Source organism: Pezoporus flaviventris, unplaced genomic scaffold (genome assembly GCF_033815535.1).
Source record: "Pezoporus flaviventris isolate CSIRO_AGI_PZ_B2104156 unplaced genomic scaffold, CSIRO_AGI_Pfla_v1 ptg000059l, whole genome shotgun sequence".
Taxonomy (NCBI): Eukaryota; Metazoa; Chordata; class Aves; order Psittaciformes; family Psittacidae; genus Pezoporus; species Pezoporus flaviventris.
This window is the reverse complement of record NW_026892607.1, coordinates 2805206-2825094: the sequence shown is the minus strand read 5'-3', so window position 1 is coordinate 2825094 and position 19889 is coordinate 2805206. Positions and strand designations below refer to the sequence as shown.

Below are 19889 nucleotides of genomic sequence, written 5' to 3'. Positions count from 1 at the left end.
CTAAAGTGCCACCTGCTGTACAGACAAACACCATGCCGTGGAGGAAGGGCATCCTTCCAGGCACTCTGTGCTGCCGCTGGATTCACCGGCTTTTTCAAGCTCTTTTCTACTTCATTTTGAGGATCGGCACTGACAGAAGGCTCTGGTAGTTTAAAGCCCTCTGTCAGGTTAAAAACGTTCCCCTTGTGCTGTCCCTACAGGCGCCTTCAGGCACTGGAGCTGCTCTCAGGTCTCCCCTTCAGGAGCCTTCTCTTCTCCAGGCTGCCCCAGCCCAGCTCTCTCAGCCTGGCTCCAGAGCAGAGCTGCTCCAGCCCTCGCAGCATCTCCATGGCCTCCTCTGGCCTCGCCCCAACAGCTCCACGTCCCTCTTGTGCTGCTGCACCAGAGCTGGGTCAGGACTGGGGCTGGGAGGGGGGGTGTCTAATGGGAGATTTGCTGCCATTTTACCACAGCGCTAAGACTCTGCTCTCTCATTTGAGCTTAGTCCGATTATCCAGTGCCACAAAGGAACGTCGTTTGGGGCAGAAACTGCTGCTCGCGGTTTCACATTTGGCACTGCTGCCCGTGAAGCGCTGCGCCACACACAGGCTGTGCACCCAAACAGTGCAGGACCCCTGCTGTGGTACAGGCTCTGCCCTGCGGCCATCTTCTTTTCACCTTGTCCTTTCTGCTTGTTCTTGAATTCCAGAAAGAGAAAAGGCAAGTGGAGAAAAGCAAGTTTTTTTTTCACAGCCCTTGCTCTCGATTCGCCTTTGTCTGGGGCCTTCTCCAGCTGCAGGCCAATGCAGGTGTAGTGCTTCCAGCTCAGGAGCACACATGTTGGGAGCTGGGGTTCGTACATAACCAGATGCCCCAACACGTTTTTCCAGCGCAGTCACGCTGGTTTACACTTTTCTAAATAAATAGCAGTAACACTGTCATCTTCCCTCACGACCCGTACAGTGGATGTGATAAGAACCAGGCACATAACCGAATTCCAGATCATTTTTCCACAGGATGTGGCCACAGCACGGAAAGGGGATAAAAACTGCCAGGAATGTCACATTTGCTCTAAATCAGCACACTGCATGTGTTTAATGAGGTAACGCTGGTCAGACTAGGTGTGCAGATCCCACCAGCTCCTCACCAGTACAAAGGGAAAGCAAAAGGACCGAGCAGCCACACACAGGACATGGAAGCATTTGCCCCTGTGCTGAAGTGAACCCCCCACAAACCACAGGATGGTCTTTGCATGATAGTAAAACCCATCTTTAAAATCACGGATTTTCTTGAACACTCTAACATTAGAGTCTTATTCTTGTTTAAAGCACTCTGTACGTTCTTGTGGCCACTTCAGTGCAATCACACTGAGAAACCAGTCTGAACGTTGTGTGCTCTCTCTTCTCTGAAAATGAAGCCTTATTTCATTCATCTTTCATTATGCATCAACAGTTGATGTATTTTCTTCTAGCGAAGGTCTACACGCAGGAGCTCGGGCACGTCTGTCCCAGCTGGGACTTTGTGGTGACAAACGCCACAGCAACAGCCGCAGGACAGGCACCTGCCATGAATAAGGGAGCTCTGTAGTGTTGGTTTTCACGCTTTCGGGCTGCCGGGGACCGGCTCCCCGCCTCACAGCGCGGCTTCCAGCTCCGCGTCGCCCCTCTCCCCTCAGCGCAATCCCGCCACGGCTGCCGAGCGCACTGCGCATGCGCGCCTCCGCAGCAGCCCTCCTCCCCGCTGGGGGGCGCGCTTCCTTCGGTCCGCTCTTCCCGCCGGCCGCGCTGAGGCGCCCGGGCCGCTGCCTGAGCAGAATCCGTGCGGGCGGCAGCAGGGCGCAGGCGCGGGGGGCAGCCCGGCCCGCGCAGGGCCCTGGTCCTCTGGCGCGGTGCTGGGCGCTCGGCTCGGTGGGGCCCAAGATGTCGACCAAGAATTTCCGCGTGAGCGACGGGGACTGGATCTGCCCCGACAAGAAGTGAGCGGGGACGGGGCGGGACGGGACGGGACGGGGGCAGCGCCCGCCGCAGCACAGCGCCCGCCACCGGGGCAGCACCGGCCCGGGGAGCCGCGGCCGCCGGGTCCCCCGGGGCTGCCTCCTCCCGCCGGCCTGGCGCGGTCCGAGTCAGTTTCCCCCCTTGCAGAGCTGCACAGCTCCGGCATCACGGGGCGCGCAGGGCCTGGGGAAATTCGTGTTCTGATTTGGAACCAATTCAGCTGGAAATATAAAGGTGGTTTTCTTCTAAGTCTCGCGTGAGTGCATTTTCCAGCGTTAACCAGCGTCTTCGTTCTCGCTCCGCTTTTGTTTTCAGGTGCGGGAATGTAAACTTTGCGAGAAGAACCAACTGTAACAGATGTGGAAGAGGTGAGTGTCTCAGCTGCCAGACGGGAGATTGAGATGAGCTCTTAGGCAGAAGCTCTTCCCTGTGAGGGTGCTGAGGCGCTGGCACAGGGTGCCCAGAGAAGCTGTGGCTGCCCCATCCCTGGCAGTGTTCAAGGCCAGGTTGGACACAGGGGCTTGGAGCAACCTGTTCTGGTGGAAGGTGCCCCTGCCCATGGCAGGTGTTGGCACTGGATGAGCTTTAAGCTCCTTTCCAAGACAAACCAGAATGGGACTCTGTGATCTTTGTCTCCTCATCTCTTTCTGCCATTTAAAAATAGTATTAAATCCATTTAAAAATAATATATTCATGAAGCAAGATGTTTGAGAGCTGTTTGTTCTTTGTGTCTTTGTTTTTCTTTTCCAGAAAAAACGACAGAAGCCAAAATGATGAAAGCTGGAGGGACTGAAATAGGGAAGACACTTGCTGAAAAGAGTCGTGGGCTCTTCAGTGCTAACGACTGGCAGTGTAAAACGTACGGCCTCTTACAGAGTGCAGTGTTCTTGTAGCGCCACACAACACCTCAAACAGCCTGGTTCTTAATTGTGTCACTGTACATTTACTTGTACAGTTGAGGAAGAATGGTCAAAACTCACACAGGTTCCACTCATAGTGTTCGGATGTGAGGCTAGCATTCAGTTTTGCTTGCTGGAGAGCAGCTTATTTAACATGGCTGGGAAAAGGTTAAAAATAAGATAGGTAGGTAAAAGTTCATGTTTTTCTCTGATAAGCTGGACACTTCTCAAGTTTGGAAGATAACATGTGGATGGAAGTAACACCCACACTGCAGCGTGATATTTTGTTAACATTCGCTAAACACGTAATGAGTCAAGTTTAGCCCATGGTTAAATCCTCAGGTATTTCTCCAAGGCATCAGTTGGGAATGTTAAGACCTCAATTAGAAAAGGTCTGCTTTAATAAAACACTTGGATTTTTGAAAGGAGCACTTGAAGGATTTCAGGCTTTGCTGTTTGAGCTGTCTGAGCAGTGAAACCTGGAATTCTGTTCTTTTTTCGTGTTGGCATTGAGCTGTTTTCAGTCTGATGGATTTCCAGTGGCACTGTCCTACAGCAGCACGTTCCCTGGGCAATGCTGTGGACCCCAGTATCTGAGAGGATCTGCTTGATGCCTTCAGGATTGCTGTGTCTCTCCAAGTTTATAGTTAGGTTGGGTCTTACAGACTTTCTCCTCTTCTCTCTGGGGCTGAGCAGTGCTTGAGGGTAGCATTACAAATGGAGGAAGCCTGAGTGGCCTTCTAGGAGGTCATAAGATAGGAATGCAGAAGCAGGTAACTGCAGCGGTGAGGGATGATGACTGCTGATAAGATTATACCCATGGTACCTTCTTCATTAACCCCTCTAAACCATGAATGCCACTAGTGGAGAGCAGTGAGGGGTCTTAACACTTTTTGTGCAGCTACCCCTGTAAACTTGGCCATGTGCCTTTTCTTTCCCCTTCACTTCTCCAGTATGGTCACTTTCCCGTCATCCTCATTCCTGTGAAATACCCAGAGACTCTCTCAAGCAATTATGTTATGAGGACTGTTGCCATGGAGATTTACCAGATCACTGCTAAAACTTGACAAATACATTTTTGTAATAGTTCTTATTTTGAAGGCTAAGTTGGACGGGGCTTGGAGCAAGCTGCTCTAGTGGAAGGTGTCCCTGCCTGTGGCAGGGGGTTAGAACTGGATGAGGTTTAAGGTCCCTTCCAACACAAACCACTCTCTGATTCTATGATTTATTCTAAGTGTTGCCTCAGCACTTAAGCTTTTTGATTTGAAATAAAATGTGTCTTATTTTTGTTTCATTCTTTTTGCCTCTGAAGATGTGGTAACGTGAACTGGGCCAGAAGATCAGAATGCAATATGTGTAATACTCCAAAGTACGCAAAATTGGAGGAAAGGACAGGTAAGATGTGTGTGGTTTTAAACTACTCAAATTGCTGTAAGAGGACTTCCTTTTATAAATTTCAGTGTAATTTAATTAAAGGTGGTGTTTTCACAGCAGAACCAGCAAAGTTGACAGGCTGAGAGAGCTGGGCTGGTTCAGCCTGGAGAAGATAAGGCTCCTGAAGGGGAGACCTTAGAGCAGTTCCCAGTGCCTAAAGGGGCTACAGGAAACCTGGAGAGGGGCTTTGTCCAATGGCCTGCAGGGACAGGCCAAGGGGAATGGCTTTAACCTGCCAGAGGGGAGACTGAGATGAGCTCTTAGGCAGAAGCTCTTCCCTGGGAGGGTGCTGAGGCGCTGGCACAGGGTGCCCAGAGAAGCTGTGGCTGCCCCATCCCTGGCAGTGTCCAAGGCCAGGTTGGACACAGGGGCTTGGAGCAAGCTGCTCTAGTGGAAGGGGTCCCTGCCTGTGGCAGGGGTTGGAACTGGAAGAGCTTTAAGCTCCATTCCAACAGAAACCAGTCTGTGATTGTATGAAAGTTGGATGAATTTCCATATGTAAATAAGTCTTGGACTTATAATATAAGTAGGTTCTTAGATTTGATTACTTTTAGTGGTGTGTTAACTATATGATTGTTTCATATGGAAAGTCAACAGATTAAACTGCCCCTATATTTGATTTTGTTACTAAGATGTTTGGAAGGAGTAATACAGTCTGCGTTCAACTCCAGAAGGCCCAGTGTATGCACAATGTCCATTGCTGGAGGCCTCAGCATCCCCCAGAACAGGGTTTGAAGGTTGTGTAGGTCAGACTGTCACCTCTTAATGAGGTTTAGGTTTGGTCACGCTTGGACACATTCTGAGTTCCTCCTGCATTAATAATGAGCCCAGTGGTAACTAGACCGGAGGATCTCCTTACACTGCAGTCCTGCATTTGTACTGGTGCTGCTGCAAATGGGATCAGGCTGAGAAGCTAATGCATGGGGTGTGACAATAATGCATATGCACTTGGGTGACATGGTTTTGTTTGTCGTGTCCCTGCCCATGGCAGGGGGTTGGAACTAGATGATCTTAAGGTCCTTTCCAGCCCTAACTATTCTATGATTCTATATATAAAGAAGCATGAAGAAGAGCACACAGTTTATAATTCAAAAGAATATTTTTTAATACTTGCATCTAATACTGAAAGAATATTAAGAATATTTAATTGGATTTAATATATTTCATATAATTGAGTATTTTAACTATTTCATTATTGTTCCACGTTCTGGTGTCCCTTAGACGTTGCCAGTCACGTGCAGGACACCCAGCACGTTGCATACACTTGGGGTCAGTTACAGAGGCAGCTGAAACAAAAACGATCCCTTCAGGTGTTCCTCTCACGTTAGACAAAGGAACAGAGAGGTTCCTAAGGCAAATCTTGGCATTCATACAATTCCATGCGCCTGCAAGATCCTTTCATTGCTGTGGCTCCCTGAGGAGCTATATCTGAGTGCATGTCCAAAAGAATTGTGATACCCAGGGGCTGCATGCATGTGTGACCTGGCTGAAGCCAAGGGAAGCAGTTGAGCAGTGTGTTCCCACCTTGTGTTTTGTTCACTGCTTTCCTGAGTTGGCTACTGGCTGCTTGCTCCCTAAGGTGGGATTTCAGTCTTGGAGTACAGTAGCCTTTGTTCTAGCCCCTTGGGTACATGCCTGTGTGCATCCACACAGGGCAGCTGTCAGGCACCACAGCCCCACCACAGCTCTTCCGGGAAGCACAGCAATAATCCTGACATTTCTTTTATATTTTTGTTTCCCACTGTTTTAAGCTCTCTAGCTTCTGTATTGTGTTTTAATCCATTTGCTCAATTAGGTTTCTGTTTAATAAATGTGTGTAGGAACAATTCATGTTCCTCTTGAGATCCTGTTACATTATTGAGGCACATATTTATAAACCACTGAAGGCTTCCTGAGCCTCTGTGAAAGTTTAGAATAAACTTTATGCTTCTTGTAGCTGAATTTGGTGCAGATTGAGAGATTTGTCTTGTTTTCCCCCTTTTTCAAGGGTACGGAGGAGGATTTAATGAACGAGAGAATGTTGAATATATAGAGCGTGAGGAATCAGATGGGGAATATGATGAGGTAAGACTGGGTGCATGTGCTGCTCTGGAGGCACAGGTACTGTGTGATGTGCGTGTTTAGGATATGTTTGCATTTGGTTTCCTTAGAAGAGTGCTGATCAAGAATATGTTGTGATACAGCTCTCTGCCAAATGCTCAAGTGTGAGAGTTTCGAACTGAAGGTAGATGTATCTGTTTTGTCTTTTGTGGGTAAAAAGTAAAAATGAATTAAAATTAAACTGGTACGAGCTGAGTTTGTTAAACTTCTTCAAGAGGTGGCTCCAGGGTCATGGGTGTTGCTTTCAGCCAGATGTTCAGTGTTGTTTAATAAAGATAACCCATAGACACAAATATAAAATACTCTTGTTAAATTCAGATTTTCATCCAGCTTGCCTTTGGGCACTAACTGTACCCAAGACAAGCATCTCTTCAGAAATGTTCTTGTTGCTAACTGATGTTTTATGGTACTTCTCTTTCCCTTTGAGCAATATCTTATGTGAAATTTATGTGTACTTATAAAAAAATACAGGTTTTAATTTAAATTACTTTTGATTCTATCATATTCTAATGAAATAACATTTCTTAGTTTGGACGCAAAAAGAAAAAGTACAGAGGGAAGCCAGTTGGTCCTGCATCTATCCTGAAGGAAGTAGAAGATAAGGAGTCTGAAGGGGAAGATGAAGAGGATGAGGATGAAGATCTCTCCAAATATAAATTGGATGAGGTAACATGTTTGGAGTTTTTATCATTCTTTAATCATTACTATAGTGCTGTGTAGTAGTAGTGGGTAGGGTTTGGTTTGTCCTTTAGCTGCCTTTCGAGCAATGTGGAGGAGCAGCTATTGAATAATAGTGCTACAGCTTCTGTGAAGTAATGTGCACAAGCTGTTTTGTTCTAAATACCTGCAGTCACAGATACGTGATTTTAAAACTTACCTGAGATCAGAATCAATAGTTACGAGATCCGTGTTTGGAACCTTTGTCTATGGACACCATATAAAGGGAATATTGTTGAGTTTTACCCTTCGCCTTTTAAAACCATGTCCAATTTCTATTTTATAAACGGAATAAAGTGAGTTTTTCCATCTTTTCAGAAATACATGATCACATAGTGGATTGTCCACATCTCTGCACGGTAGTCCTGCAGAGACCTGCATATGTGCTTATTATTTACACAGCAGTCACCAGGTCCTGCCCATGACACATGTGTCTGCAGAATTGTGCTTTGGCTCTAGATTTTGCATCTGCAGATTCTTCCAGGCACTCAGTTAAAGTAACTGGCAAAATGAATGTCTGTGCTCTCATTAGCTTCATTAAATAACAGAAATGGGACTTCAGATGGAGTTTTTCCAGGCTTTATATTAGTTTGCTTTGAAATAATTATTTCAGTCACTCCTTACTCTTAAAATACTTGGATCTGAGGACATGCACTACCAGCAGTATTTCAGAGGTTGAGAGCCACAAAATGAACCCCAGAATAGGCAAAAAACAATAACTGGAGAAAACAATCCAAGTGTTTCTGAAGTATTTTTGTGGATCTGCATTTTTTCAGGATGAGGATGAAGATGATGCTGACCTCTCAAAATATAATCTTGATGCCAGTGAGGAAGAGGACACTAATAAGAAAAAGAAATCCAATAGGCGCAGTCGCTCTAAGTCTCGGTCTTCCCACTCGCGGTCTTCATCACGCTCATCCTCTCATTCAAGCTCAAGGTCTAGGTCCAGGTAAACGGGTACAGGTCAAGGGTAACGCCAGGCAAAATGTCAGTATCTAACTTCTTTTTTTACTTTTTTTTTTTCTTGATTGCCTTACAATTTTAGTTTAATAATGTTAATGATTTCATGTACAGAATTTACGCAGGTAGATAATGTTCTCTTCTGACCTTCTGTGGCTTCTCATGACAGAGGTTTCCTGTGTCTTGCTGCTTGTTTTAGCAAATTTAAGTTGATATTTCAATTGAATCCTGCAAATATGTTAAAATGTAACGTATTTTCAATTTTGTTTTTAGGCTTGTTGGCATTTTGTGAGTCAATGGGTGAACTTTGGTTTTTAGCAGTGTTGAGTAGAGCTGTTTAACAGAGGCAGAGGGTGCTGTGGTTAGAGTGGGAGGAGGCAGAAGAGGGCAGTGATGATGCAGTAAAGGCAGATTCAGGGAAAGGACAGAATGGAAAATAGCCTGGAAATAACGACAAGAAATTTGAACTTGGCAGGAGACACAGCTTTAAGTACAGTGGCAGCACTGTCAGAAGAACACTGAAGGTTTATATTGGTCATGGGACCACTACAAAAGCGTATGGGGCCGATTGAAGATCTCACATTATTATTTTTAAATTCAGTAATATATGAACAATTCAATAAATGTTGTGCAGTTGGGTGATGTAAATCATATTGTAGCTTTTTAGCTGCCTTACAACTAATACGAGGATGATACTGGTAGATTTAAGACCTCACATCAGTATAGGGTTATATATAAAGTTCATACACGTAAAGTTCAAGTTTCTTCTAACCTTCTTAGCTCTGTAACTGCACCACTCTGCTCTCCCTGCGGTGGCCATTGCCCAAACTCTTCAGCCCTTCAGACTAACCAGGTGTCGGCCACTGTCTCTGTTGTCTTTCCCCTGCCATTGCTGTCATGCTTTTTTCTGTTCTGCTACTTCTGTGACAAATTAAGCTCTTCATAGTCCATACTGTGAGACACCGCATTCTTCAAATGTCCTGTAGCTCTGAGGAGGAGCAGCCTGAATGAGGGTGATGAAGCTGGCCACTGTAAGCAATTTCATCACAGAATCATCGTAGAATCATTATAGAATAGTTTGGGTTGGAAAGGACCTTGTGATCATCTAGTTCCAACCCCCCTTCCATGGGCAGGGACACCTCTGCAAAGGAAGGTGGGGGCAAGATCTATGAGAAAGTGGGTACACTGTCCTGTTTGAGGGCAGCATGGACCCAGTGTGAGCTGCATTTGAGGGCAGTTCTTAGGTGTAGGGGTGGGAAGGTCAAAGGAGACAGAGCTTCATCTCGCCATGAGTTTGCTCATTGATTCACAAATGTTAACTGAAATAACTGGTATTTGCTGGGGATCATTTAACTTCCTGTTGAACTTTTTGCTTCTAGCTACAGATTAGTAGTTGGAAATGTCAGCTGCCGTTTGCGGACACTTCTTTGTGTTCTTTAAAAAGGTTTAAATATATTTCCTAGGTAGCATGTGCTCATACTGCTTCTGTTTTACAGGAAAATGAAAAAGACGTGGTAACAATATAAATAGGGAGATAATGACTGCATGTATAATAGATTTTTTTCCTTAAAGTTTATTACAGTCTGATTGCAATACCTTCTTTTTACAATGTCAGTGCAAGTCCACTACTGTTTTTACATCTCTCTTATGGTTTCTGCTTTAAAGAAAATCCATCAGCATGAAAAAACGGGAAGTCATTTTGACAAGTTATAAGGGGTGTTGGAAATGTCTGTACTTGAACCCAGAATTAACTACTGCTGATTGTTAATGCAGGGGGAAATCTGGATGAAAACTTGAAACTGCTTCAAAATGCTTGTGAAAACTGATGTGGGGAGATGCGGGATAGTTAGTCCTGATGCTTTGCCCTGCTCTGCTGTTCAGAGGAGTGGTGGGCTGCAGGTTAAGGCATTGGTTTTAAATGTCATTAAAAGTCAAGGCATTGGTTTAATGAAATAGTTAATAGATGGGCAGTTGTTTCATTTGCCCAATAACTGCAATTCTGTTTAATGTTTGTGCTTTGTTTTAGGAAACGTAAGCTAAAAGCTGACTTTGTAATTTAATTGCACCATCTTACTATGTTAAAGTTTCTGTTTCACAATGTGCTGTGGTGGTACCGGGGGAGCAGGCGGAAATTGTCACTGCTTTAGTGACTCTATGCCAAACTGTCTCAATGCAGCGTTGTCTCTGCTGCTGACAGCAGCAGCTTTTCTGCTAAATACAAGTCAGACATGGGGAAAAAAAATCTTCCATGTTGTTTCAGGTCCCATTCAAGAAGTTCTTCCAGTTCCAGATCAAGATCTCGTTCCAGTTCCAGGGAGCACTCTAGATCTCGTGGGTCGAAATCAAGGTGAATGAGGTAGAACTCTCTCCTTGCAGAGAGAAAAAAGGGCAGAAGAACCAACCGCTTGTTGATTTCATCGTAAAATTATGCTGGTCAGAGCACATTCACTCTCTTGTATCTTGGAGGTCAGAACCCTTGGGGTCACTGCACGAGGTGCTTCCCACTACACGTGTGTTTCTTGAGAATACCAGGTTTTGGTTGAAGAGGTTAAGTTGAATCTAAGCTAGATGAGTGAATGCCAGAGATCATCACTTGGAAGGAAGAAGGATTTGAATGCATGTTCACCTGCTTCAGCATTTTCTGCTGGTTTGACTCTTTCGACTTTGGCTACTTGATGTGGAAGGACATTAGAAAATACGCTATAATTCTGGGTTTGTGTTTAGTGAGAACTTAATTAATGTATATTTTAAGTTATTTAACTGCTTGAGTGAGTCCAGAGGAGGCCATGGAGATGCTGCGAGGGCTGGAGCAGCTCTGCTCTGGAGCCAGGCTGAGAGAGCTGGGCTGGGTCAGCCTGAAGGAGAGAAGGCTTCTTAAGGGAAGACCTTAGAGCAGCTCCAGTGCCTAAAGGGGCTGCAGGAAACCTGGAGAGGCGCTTGGGACAAGGACCTGTAGGGACAGGACAAGGGGAATGGCTTTAACCTGCCAGAGGGGAGACTGAGATGAGCTCTTAGGCAGAAGCTCTTCCCTGTGAGGGTGCTGAGGCGCTGGCACAGGGTGCCCAGAGAAGCTGTGGCTGCCCCATCCCTGGCAGTGTTCAAGGCCAGGTTGGACACAGGGGCTTGGAGCAAGCTGCTGTAGTGGAAGGTGTCCCTGCCTGTGGCAGGGCTGGAACTGGATGAGCTTTAAGCTCCCTTCTAACACAACCCAAACACAAAGCAGTCTAGGATTCTGTGTATCCATCTTCCACTAGGTAGGACTGTCATTATCTTTATAACGTGGGATATAAAAATCAGTGAATCAAAGTGTTGATAGTAAATCACGTGAGAAGCCTACAGGACCTTGAGCTTGCTGCAGTTACTGACTCGTGTGGAGAAGAGTGACAAAGCACAGAACTTCCTTGAGGTGTCCTTGCACAGGCATCCTGTTGGCAGGACTTGCCTTTTGCCATGGCATGAGGAGCTGTTCCACCTCCACGTGTCCAGAGAATCTTAAAACTGTAAACAAGGAAGTTTTGTGACAGGAAGATCAGTCACAGATGGTGCCAGCACCCTTTGGTGGCAGAACATGCTGAGGGTTATGTGAGGGTCAGCGTGAGATGGAGTCTGTGCTTCTGGGAGGAGCGAAAGGAGTGGCTGTGCCCCTATGGGTGCTGCGGGGACTCAGTACAGCACCCGCGGAGTGTGCTCAAAGTATGAGCTTGTGGAAATAGAATTGCCCTACTATTATGATTTACAGTGGAAATATTTTACCAACCACATACACTGTGTTGTTGGGGCTTGTAAAATGTTTTATCCATCTTACTGAAAAAAAGAAAGACTCAGGTGTTTTGATGTAAATTTGGAATTAGAGCTTAGGACTTTACAGCTCTATCACTTTTTCCACAGGTGGGTTTCTTTTCCTCATTTAATTCTTTTAGATAACAAGAGTGATTTTTTGAGTGTTTGTAAGTGAAGCTGGTCATTTACAGGTTTTTTTAATGCCAAAATTACTGTATTGTAAGAGGTTTTAAAAATCTTTTGGTTGTGAAAATTCTTACTTTCTACACAAATTATTGTGATATTTGTAAATACCCCTTAAGAGGGTTCTTACTGTTGTAGTAAGATGAACATTGCAAACCTCTTAATAGGAGGTGAATCACTGTTAAATCAGCATCACCTCAGTGGTTTTCAAGCCACTTTGATCTGAGTTTAAGTACTGAGGAAGGTCCTTAACACAGGCTACTTCCTACCCGAGTCTGCCATCCCCTCTTTATCCACGTGCATCATTCTGGTGCATGCTGGAAAGAGGTTTCCAATTTACTGGTGGTCTCTATAGCAAAAAACCACTAGGAAAATTTAATAAGAATACTACTTTGGCTTTAGAAGTGCTTATTGGCAGGTAACTCAGGAGTAAGTATTACAGCATCCGCGTGTTTCTTTGACAAAGCACTGACGCAGCTAGAGTAGTGAGTGTGAAAACTGTCTCTTTATGTTCTTTCTTTCTTTGTTCTCCCTATATTATACCAGAATTAAATCTCATTTATTTCTTAATCAATAAAGATCCAGCTCCAGGTCCTACAGGGGGTCTTCCACCCCAAGAAAGAGATCTTACTCGAGCTCTCGTTCTTCCTCCTCCCCCGAGAGAAGCAAGAAGCGAAGTCGTTCTCGATCTTCTTCATCTGGTGATCGCAAAAAAAGACGATCGAGATCACGGTCACCCGAAAGGTTTGGGTTTATGTAGAATAAGAATGGGTGTAGTTAAATGTGTGATTTTTATTTATTTTTTCTGAAGGACTTGAGATTCACTGGGAAGGAGTTGAATCTGATTAGTTATTCTGATATTTAAAGTAGTTTTCTCACTTCCCCTACTCTTTACTTCTTGTTAAAACCTCTGTAATTGCTTCTCCCCAATGAAACTTCCTCCTGGTAGAATCATGTTCCATAGAAAGACCTAGGTCCCCATCTTTCAGTGTGTGAAAGCATTAATGTATACATTAGTGATTTAGTTTCATAAGTAAATATTGCCTTTAGAAGCTGTATTCTACTTTCAGTATTAAACTTCTAGCATTAAATTCACTTTCATGACATTAAAGTGGTTTAAATTTATTTCTATATCCTTATAAGGCCCCTGTCAGATACATTTTGCTTCCAGCTATTGTAGGATACAGACTACTCAAAGTGGGTGCTAAAATTAACTTCAACTCATTTCTTTGCATGCTTTCTCCATTTATATCTTGCAGACGCCGCAGATCATCATCTGGATCTTCCCATTCTGGTTCCCGTACAAGTTCTAAAAAGAAATAATGTATTAAAGCTCACCTTTAAAAAAAACAAAAAACCCAGGAAAAACAAATTCCAGTCAGTGCATGAGACATTTTTAAGAAGTTGGTGTCTTACTTGGTCAGAAGTGCTAAATCTGCTAGTAGAGGTGCATGTCTGTCCTTGCTTTCTGGAAACCTGCAGCTTTGTTCATGAAACAAAACGTGAGGTAGCATTTTAAGCCATAAACTCCTCACAGGAGGTGTGAGGATTTATTACTTGAGTAAAGAGGGGAGTTATTATTTTTCAAGACTCAGTTGCTCAGTTTCTGACTCTCTCACTCAATTCCTGGCTTTCTTGCATGTAAGAGCAGGTACATTCCAACTTCACTTTGCTCTTCATGTGACGATTAGAAGAAGTATCTGAGGAATGCAGAAGAACCCATAAGCTTTCTGCATCCAGCTCCTGAGTTTGTTCATACGGGACCACACAAGATTAGTGTAGCTGTAGGGCTGGGCTTACCCACTGGATGACAGTAGTGAGTACTTAGGTCTAGTTATTGTTTGGTTTTCTGTGTTGAAGTAGAGGTGGATTCCCCTCTCTTTAGCTCTGCTCACTGCACAGTAGTTATTAAATACCCAGAGCAGCAGATGGTTCTGTAGAGAGCATATTAGACCTCATTCCTTCCAAGCAAGGATGTTTGAGACATTGGGCACTGTCCTCTCCAAAGCTGGTATCCCATAGCTGCCAGTGCCTATCAGTAGGAATGATTTGCTGCCATCAGCAACGTGCCCTTTGCAGAGGGTACTGGCTGTGCTGGTGTCACCCACATGAACCCTGGACGCAGCAATCCTCTCCTGTAAAAGGATAACTTTAGGAGCTACTCTTGAGATGGAGGCATGTGGAACTAGTTTCTTGGAATCAAGTGAAGCTTCTGCAGGCCGTCTGTAAAACTCATTTGGGGCTGACTAAAATTTTTAAGGTATCTGAATTTTATTTATATTTAAAAGTGAGAATTAATAAACTCTGTAGAAAGTGCTGACACCCTAAATGTGTTCTTCATCAGTCATTCTTTTTCCCTTAAACATAATTTATGGCTTAAAATGCTTCATTGAATCTATTTGGATAGCAATACCATGTTAAGACTTGGTCTCTCTTGAGCTCCGTTTGGTTAAGCAAGGTTTAAGTATCATCAGTGCCATCACAAGGTAAGTATGTTAAGGAAAGTTCTTCTTTTTAAGCGAGCAAACAGCAATATATCTGCATTTACTTGAGTCCTAGAGCTTCCAAACTCCTTTTTGACCACTGCTTTTTAAAGTGAACTGCATAGAAGCAAACGGAGCAACATTTAAAAACCAGATTCTTCCTTTTCTTCCTTTTATTTTAAGACACTTCTTTTGGACTGATGTAGAAGCAAAATGGTTTTGGTGTAGAGATATTTTGATAATCTCTTTTTTGCAGAAGAAAAAATGCTCTGCAGTTTCTTCTTTAATGCTTTCTTTTCTAATTTCAGTGCTAGGTGTGTGTAGGTTGCACAAGAGCAGGTTAGTCTTGTAACTGCCTCTGACAACTTCAGTCCAACTACTAAACTGTACAGATTGGAGCCGCTAGATGCGATGTTGTTAGCCTTTGGGTTTTCTCCTTGTGCTTTGTATTACAATTGTTGCTGTACTTAACAGATGGAAGTTTTTACATTTAGCAAATAGACTACCAGACAAAGGGAAGTGATGATTTCATTTGGCTTAGACAAAATGTAAGGCAAAATGATTCTGTAGACAAGTGTAAATAAAGCCTGTGAGTCAACTGTGCAGCAAGTGCTTTCTCTTGGAAATGTAAAGCAATCCTTCCATGTACATGTGGTGGTGTGACTGCAGTGCAAGAAGGGTGGTTCATATCCTTACCTGGCCGTATATATCATGCATTTTCAGATTGTTTCAGTTCTTTAAGTACTGAAAATGCTTCAGGATTCAAACAGCAGCACATTTAAAATGAGCTGTTAAGAAATTCAAGGCATTTTCATTTCCTTATCTTCTTTTCAGGCTGTTCTTAGAGGAGGTATATTTAAATTACTTTAATTTCTACATTCTAAATGACAAAGGCACAGTGGCTGTGGTTGTCTGCATGCAAAATACCTCTTTGTAGTTACTGGATCAGCAAATAAGTGAGAACCAAGTGATCAGACCTGATATGGTTCACCTCTGCTCAGACACAAAGCTGGCTGTGGCTCAGGGAGTAGAAGGCTGTGGCATTACTGTGGGGAGAGTTGGTGTGGGTTGGGATACAATGGTCTTCAGTGACCTAACAGTATATTTTTCAGTTTCACTAGAAATTATTCCCTTGCCCTCAATGTATTCACTGGAATCAGATCAGTTGCTGCCTGCAGAAATAAACTGGTATTTGTGTGCAGCTTTATCAAAGATCAGTGATGTTCATCATGCAGGAGGAAGTGGAGATTAGGTCAAGTTTAAGGGTAATGTGCTTTTCTAAGAAAAACTAAATACATTCATGGGTAGTCAGGGTGGGTTTGCACAAGTGTTCTTCTGTAGGAAGTGAAAACTGGAAAGGGATTTGAGGTAACACTGGCCTTTATATAAATTGGGCAACTTTAAAATTCCCTGATGAATAAGTTTTCTTCAGTCAATGATAAAAGCCATTAAAACGTGAGTGTTGGAATATTTTAAACTAAGATTGCTTCATTTCCGCTAACTCCTCTACACTGCTGTGTGATAGAAACCACTGTGATGAACAACCAGAGATTAAATAGGCTTTGTGTTGGGTCTTACTTCCCACTAACTTAAACTTACTAACTTCAGTTTACTTTTCACTAACTTGAGTTTACTTATACTTAACTCTTGCAGTTAGCTGTTACACTGCGTGATCTGCGGTATTTTTGTCCTTTCCAGTGCATTAGGCATTGCTCAGTGGCCATGCCTTGTTCTGGTGGGGGTGACGTGTTGCACCACGGGCTTGTATTGATTATCATTTTAAACATTTCAGATTCAATGGTGCTGTCACTGGAAATCATTGAACATTATTTAAAGAGTAGTGGAAAATACTCCCACTGCTGAAGATGCTGACATGAAACTTTTCTGATTGTCAGTGTAGAGCACATATGGTTTGGGTGGGAAGGGACCTTAAAGCTCACCCAGTTCCAACCCCCTGCCACAGGCAGGGACACTTTTCCCTAGAGCAGGTTGCTCCAGGCCCCATCCCTACCAAGTAGGGCTGGATAACTTTTAATAGTGTTTTATACCTGGTGTCTTTCATTTGGGTATTGGAAAAGGCTTCTTAAAAGCAGACTTTGACAATCAAGAGCTGGCCAGTGGAGTCTGAAATTCCCAGGATGGCAGTGGAGGGGTTGGCAGTTTCATCCTCCATAAGCACCTCACTTCAGCTGGTAACCATGGTGTTTCACTGTTGTCTTCCATCAGAGAAGACTTCATGCTCAAGTCCTTTCCAAGCCAGATAAGGAGTTACTGAGATCCTAAAGTAAATATTCTTGTGCAATAGGAGAAGATACTTTCAATGGGGGGCTGGTGGGAGGAAGTTTGGCTGAAGCCAGTGGAAGTTTTAAGAGGGATATAGTGCCACATTCGGTAACACGCGCTTCGCTCATTGCTGATAACAGCAGCACCCTGGGATCAGCCTGGCTTTACCTTCCTTCCCATGGGAGTAGTTTCCCTGCTGGGGATGCTGCCTCTGCTCCAGTCCCTGTGCTGTAGCTTCCAACTGCTTTTGGGAGAGAAACTAGCTAATGTTCTTTATCAATCCTGTACTTTATTCTTGGAGCATTAATCAGAATGTATTATTTTCTAGATGATACAGGTCATAGAATTTTCTGTCTAAAAATCCTTTAATATAAAGGAGGTTTTGTTCTTTAATCAGAGTAACATGAGCTAATAGGCTGCTTGGTTTGGTTTGGGTTTCTTAAGTATGAAAGCATAGGTATTTGTGCCAACCTTTCCAAAATGGACAGTGGAGCACCAGAAGGTGCTCCTGTAACCATTCAGGTATGATAACTGCTTTGAGCAAAGTTCTGCACAATTGACTCACTTTAACAATTTACTGCCATTATCAAAATAAGCAGTATTTTTATTGGAAAAAAAATAGCACATACACATGCACCAAAAATGAAAAGGTCTGTGGAGTGCTCCAGACTCAGTCTGCAAAATGGAACTAATAAAGGGATGCTCTCTCCTGGGCTGGCAGTGGATGCCATCCATAAATAACACACAGCTTAAGCTCATGGGGAATATTCCCACTGTAAAGCTCTGGGACACAAGAACCCAGCACAAAATGGCACAAAAACATTCCACATAGCAGTGGAGGACATGGAATGGGTGTAGCTCCAAATAAGACAAATCAATGTCACAGTTAAACAGGGGAGAGGGGAGGAGCAGGGAAAAGGGTATTTTCCCCTCACACTTTCTACTTTAAGCTGTGTGCAGTCGAATTTAGTGTGAACACTGTTCCCAGCACGGGACTTGCTTTGCAATTGGCATCCTGCTGTGTAAGAATCCAAAGTCTGGATTCTTCCATTTAAGGAGACATCATTGTGCATGTTCTAGAAAGTAGAGAATTAACAGGCCACAGCTCAGTAATTTATAAAGCCAGCCATAACTTCCCATGTGGCTTATTTAAAGAGAAATGTGGCTCTTCCCATTTTGTGATTTAGCCTATGCACGTTGGTCATACACAGTAAAACCTGAGCAGGACAGTATTTAAACCCATCACAGGCTGGAAGGGACCTCAGGATCATCTGGTCCAACCTTTCTAGGCACAGCATGACCTAGACTAGATGCCCCAGCACCCTGTGCAGCTGAATCCTAACAGCATCCAATGCTGGGGAATCCACCACTTCTCTGGTGAGATTATTCCAGTGGCTGGTTGTTCTCATTGGGAAACATTTTCTGCCTGTGTCCCGTGGGAATCTCCCCAGCAGTAACTTGTGCCCATCAACCCCCGTGTTTTCCATGGGACTCCTTGTCAAAAGGGACTCTCCACCTTCTTTGTAGCCACCCCTTAAATACTGGCACATGATGATAAGGTCTCCCTGAGCCTTCTGTCCTCCAGGCTGAACAGTCCCAGCTCCTTCAGCCTTTCCTCCCTTGCTGCCCAGCCCTTGGATCATCTTTGTGGCCCTTCTCTGCACCCTCTCCAGCCCATCCATATCTTTTTTTTTTGTAGAACCGGGACCAGAATTAGATTTCCTTGGTATCATTTTTGGCTCATAAAACACTTAAAACTTCCTAGAACTGTTAACTCTGCTTTGAAAGGAGAAATTACTTAAATCCCTTGTGGGAGCTGAATCAATGGATCAAGATTAGAAATTCCTGCTTGTAAGCAAACAAGTTATTGTAATGGGAAGTGAGGATTTGTAAAGGTAATTCATGTCTGTTCTCTGGCTTGTTGGGAGCTTCAGCCAGGTCCCACCAAGCTCCTGAGGGCAGGAGAACGTAGAAATGACATAACACTGGAGGTGTTTCAGTGCAGTGGGTGCTCTGCCTGGTCAGTACTCGCAATCTCATACTTAGGGGTGCTTCGTTATTTGTGGTTAATCAAGGTGGTTATGGCCTGAGAACAGAGAAATGGAAGAAGGGCTGAGAATTGGCTGCTTCGTGAATATAAAGAATCAAAAATCGGTGACTTGAGCTATGTAACTGGGCACAAAGGAAGCACCTGAAAGGATGGAAAGGATGCTAGAATGTCTCACAGGAGACTGATAATAAAGCAATATTGTGTTTTTCAGCGTGTTGTATAAAATAAAAGACCTGCATCTAACACAAGTTTAAAAATGCCTGGAAAAGGATTCCTAGAGTGGCTGATTTGAATAGTGCAGAAGGTAAAGATCACTGGGGACTGGCTGTGCTGGTGCCTCTGTGGTTACGCACAGGATGATCAGCGCAGGTGTCGGAGTGTAACAACACAGAGGTCCGGTGGTTTTGCATGAGCTGCTTTAATAGTGGGTAATTCCTTATTCAGATCTCAAAACTATCAGAGGAGCTCACAGAATCCCAGATTGGTCGGAAGGGACCTTAAAGCTCCTCCAGCTCCAACCCCTGCCACGGGCAGGGACCCCTTCCACTGGAGCAGCTTGCTCCAAGCCCCTGTGTCCAACCTGGCCTTGAGCACTGCCAGGGATGGGGCAGCCACAGCTTCTCTGGGCACCCTGTGCCAGCGCCTCAGCACCCTCAGAGGGAAGAGCTTCTGCCTGTGATCTCTGCCAGTTCAATCCCATCGCTTCGGGAACGACTCGGCTGAGCCTGAGCTGCGCTGGACGAGTCCTCAGAGCTCGGCAGAGCGAGAGAACAGGAGGAAAAGCGCGTTCGTGGCACACGCGGAGCGCCCGGAGCTGCTCCTCACGCTCGGCAGCGACTCAGCTTCAGGGGCCGGGGGAGGCAGGGACGGAGCCCAGGGTCGGTGCCGGTACCGCCGCGGGTGACACAGGGGCACGGCGCCGGGGCCGCCCGGGGGAAGCAGAGGCCGCAGAGCGGCTGGAGCAGGGGCCGCCGCCGCCACCGCGCTGGGACCCCTCGGGACCCCCCTTCCCGTCCGGTTCCGTTCC

General features: G+C 44.7%; 1 protein-coding gene across 1 annotated transcript; it reads left to right on the top strand.

The window, feature by feature from the left end:
- The first annotated feature begins 1752 nt into the window (after positions 1-1752).
- On the top strand, positions 1753-15132 carry ZRANB2 (zinc finger RANBP2-type containing 2). The gene is made up of 10 exons (XM_061469758.1): positions 1753-1954; positions 2289-2341; positions 2724-2832; positions 4185-4267; positions 6294-6370; positions 6935-7072; positions 7900-8072; positions 10344-10430; positions 12626-12790; positions 13306-15132. The coding sequence occupies exons 1-10, from the start codon at positions 1899-1901 to the stop codon at positions 13367-13369; spliced, it is 1005 nt and encodes a 334-aa protein (XP_061325742.1). The 5' UTR covers positions 1753-1898; the 3' UTR covers positions 13370-15132.
- The last annotated feature ends 4757 nt before the right edge of the window (positions 15133-19889 follow it).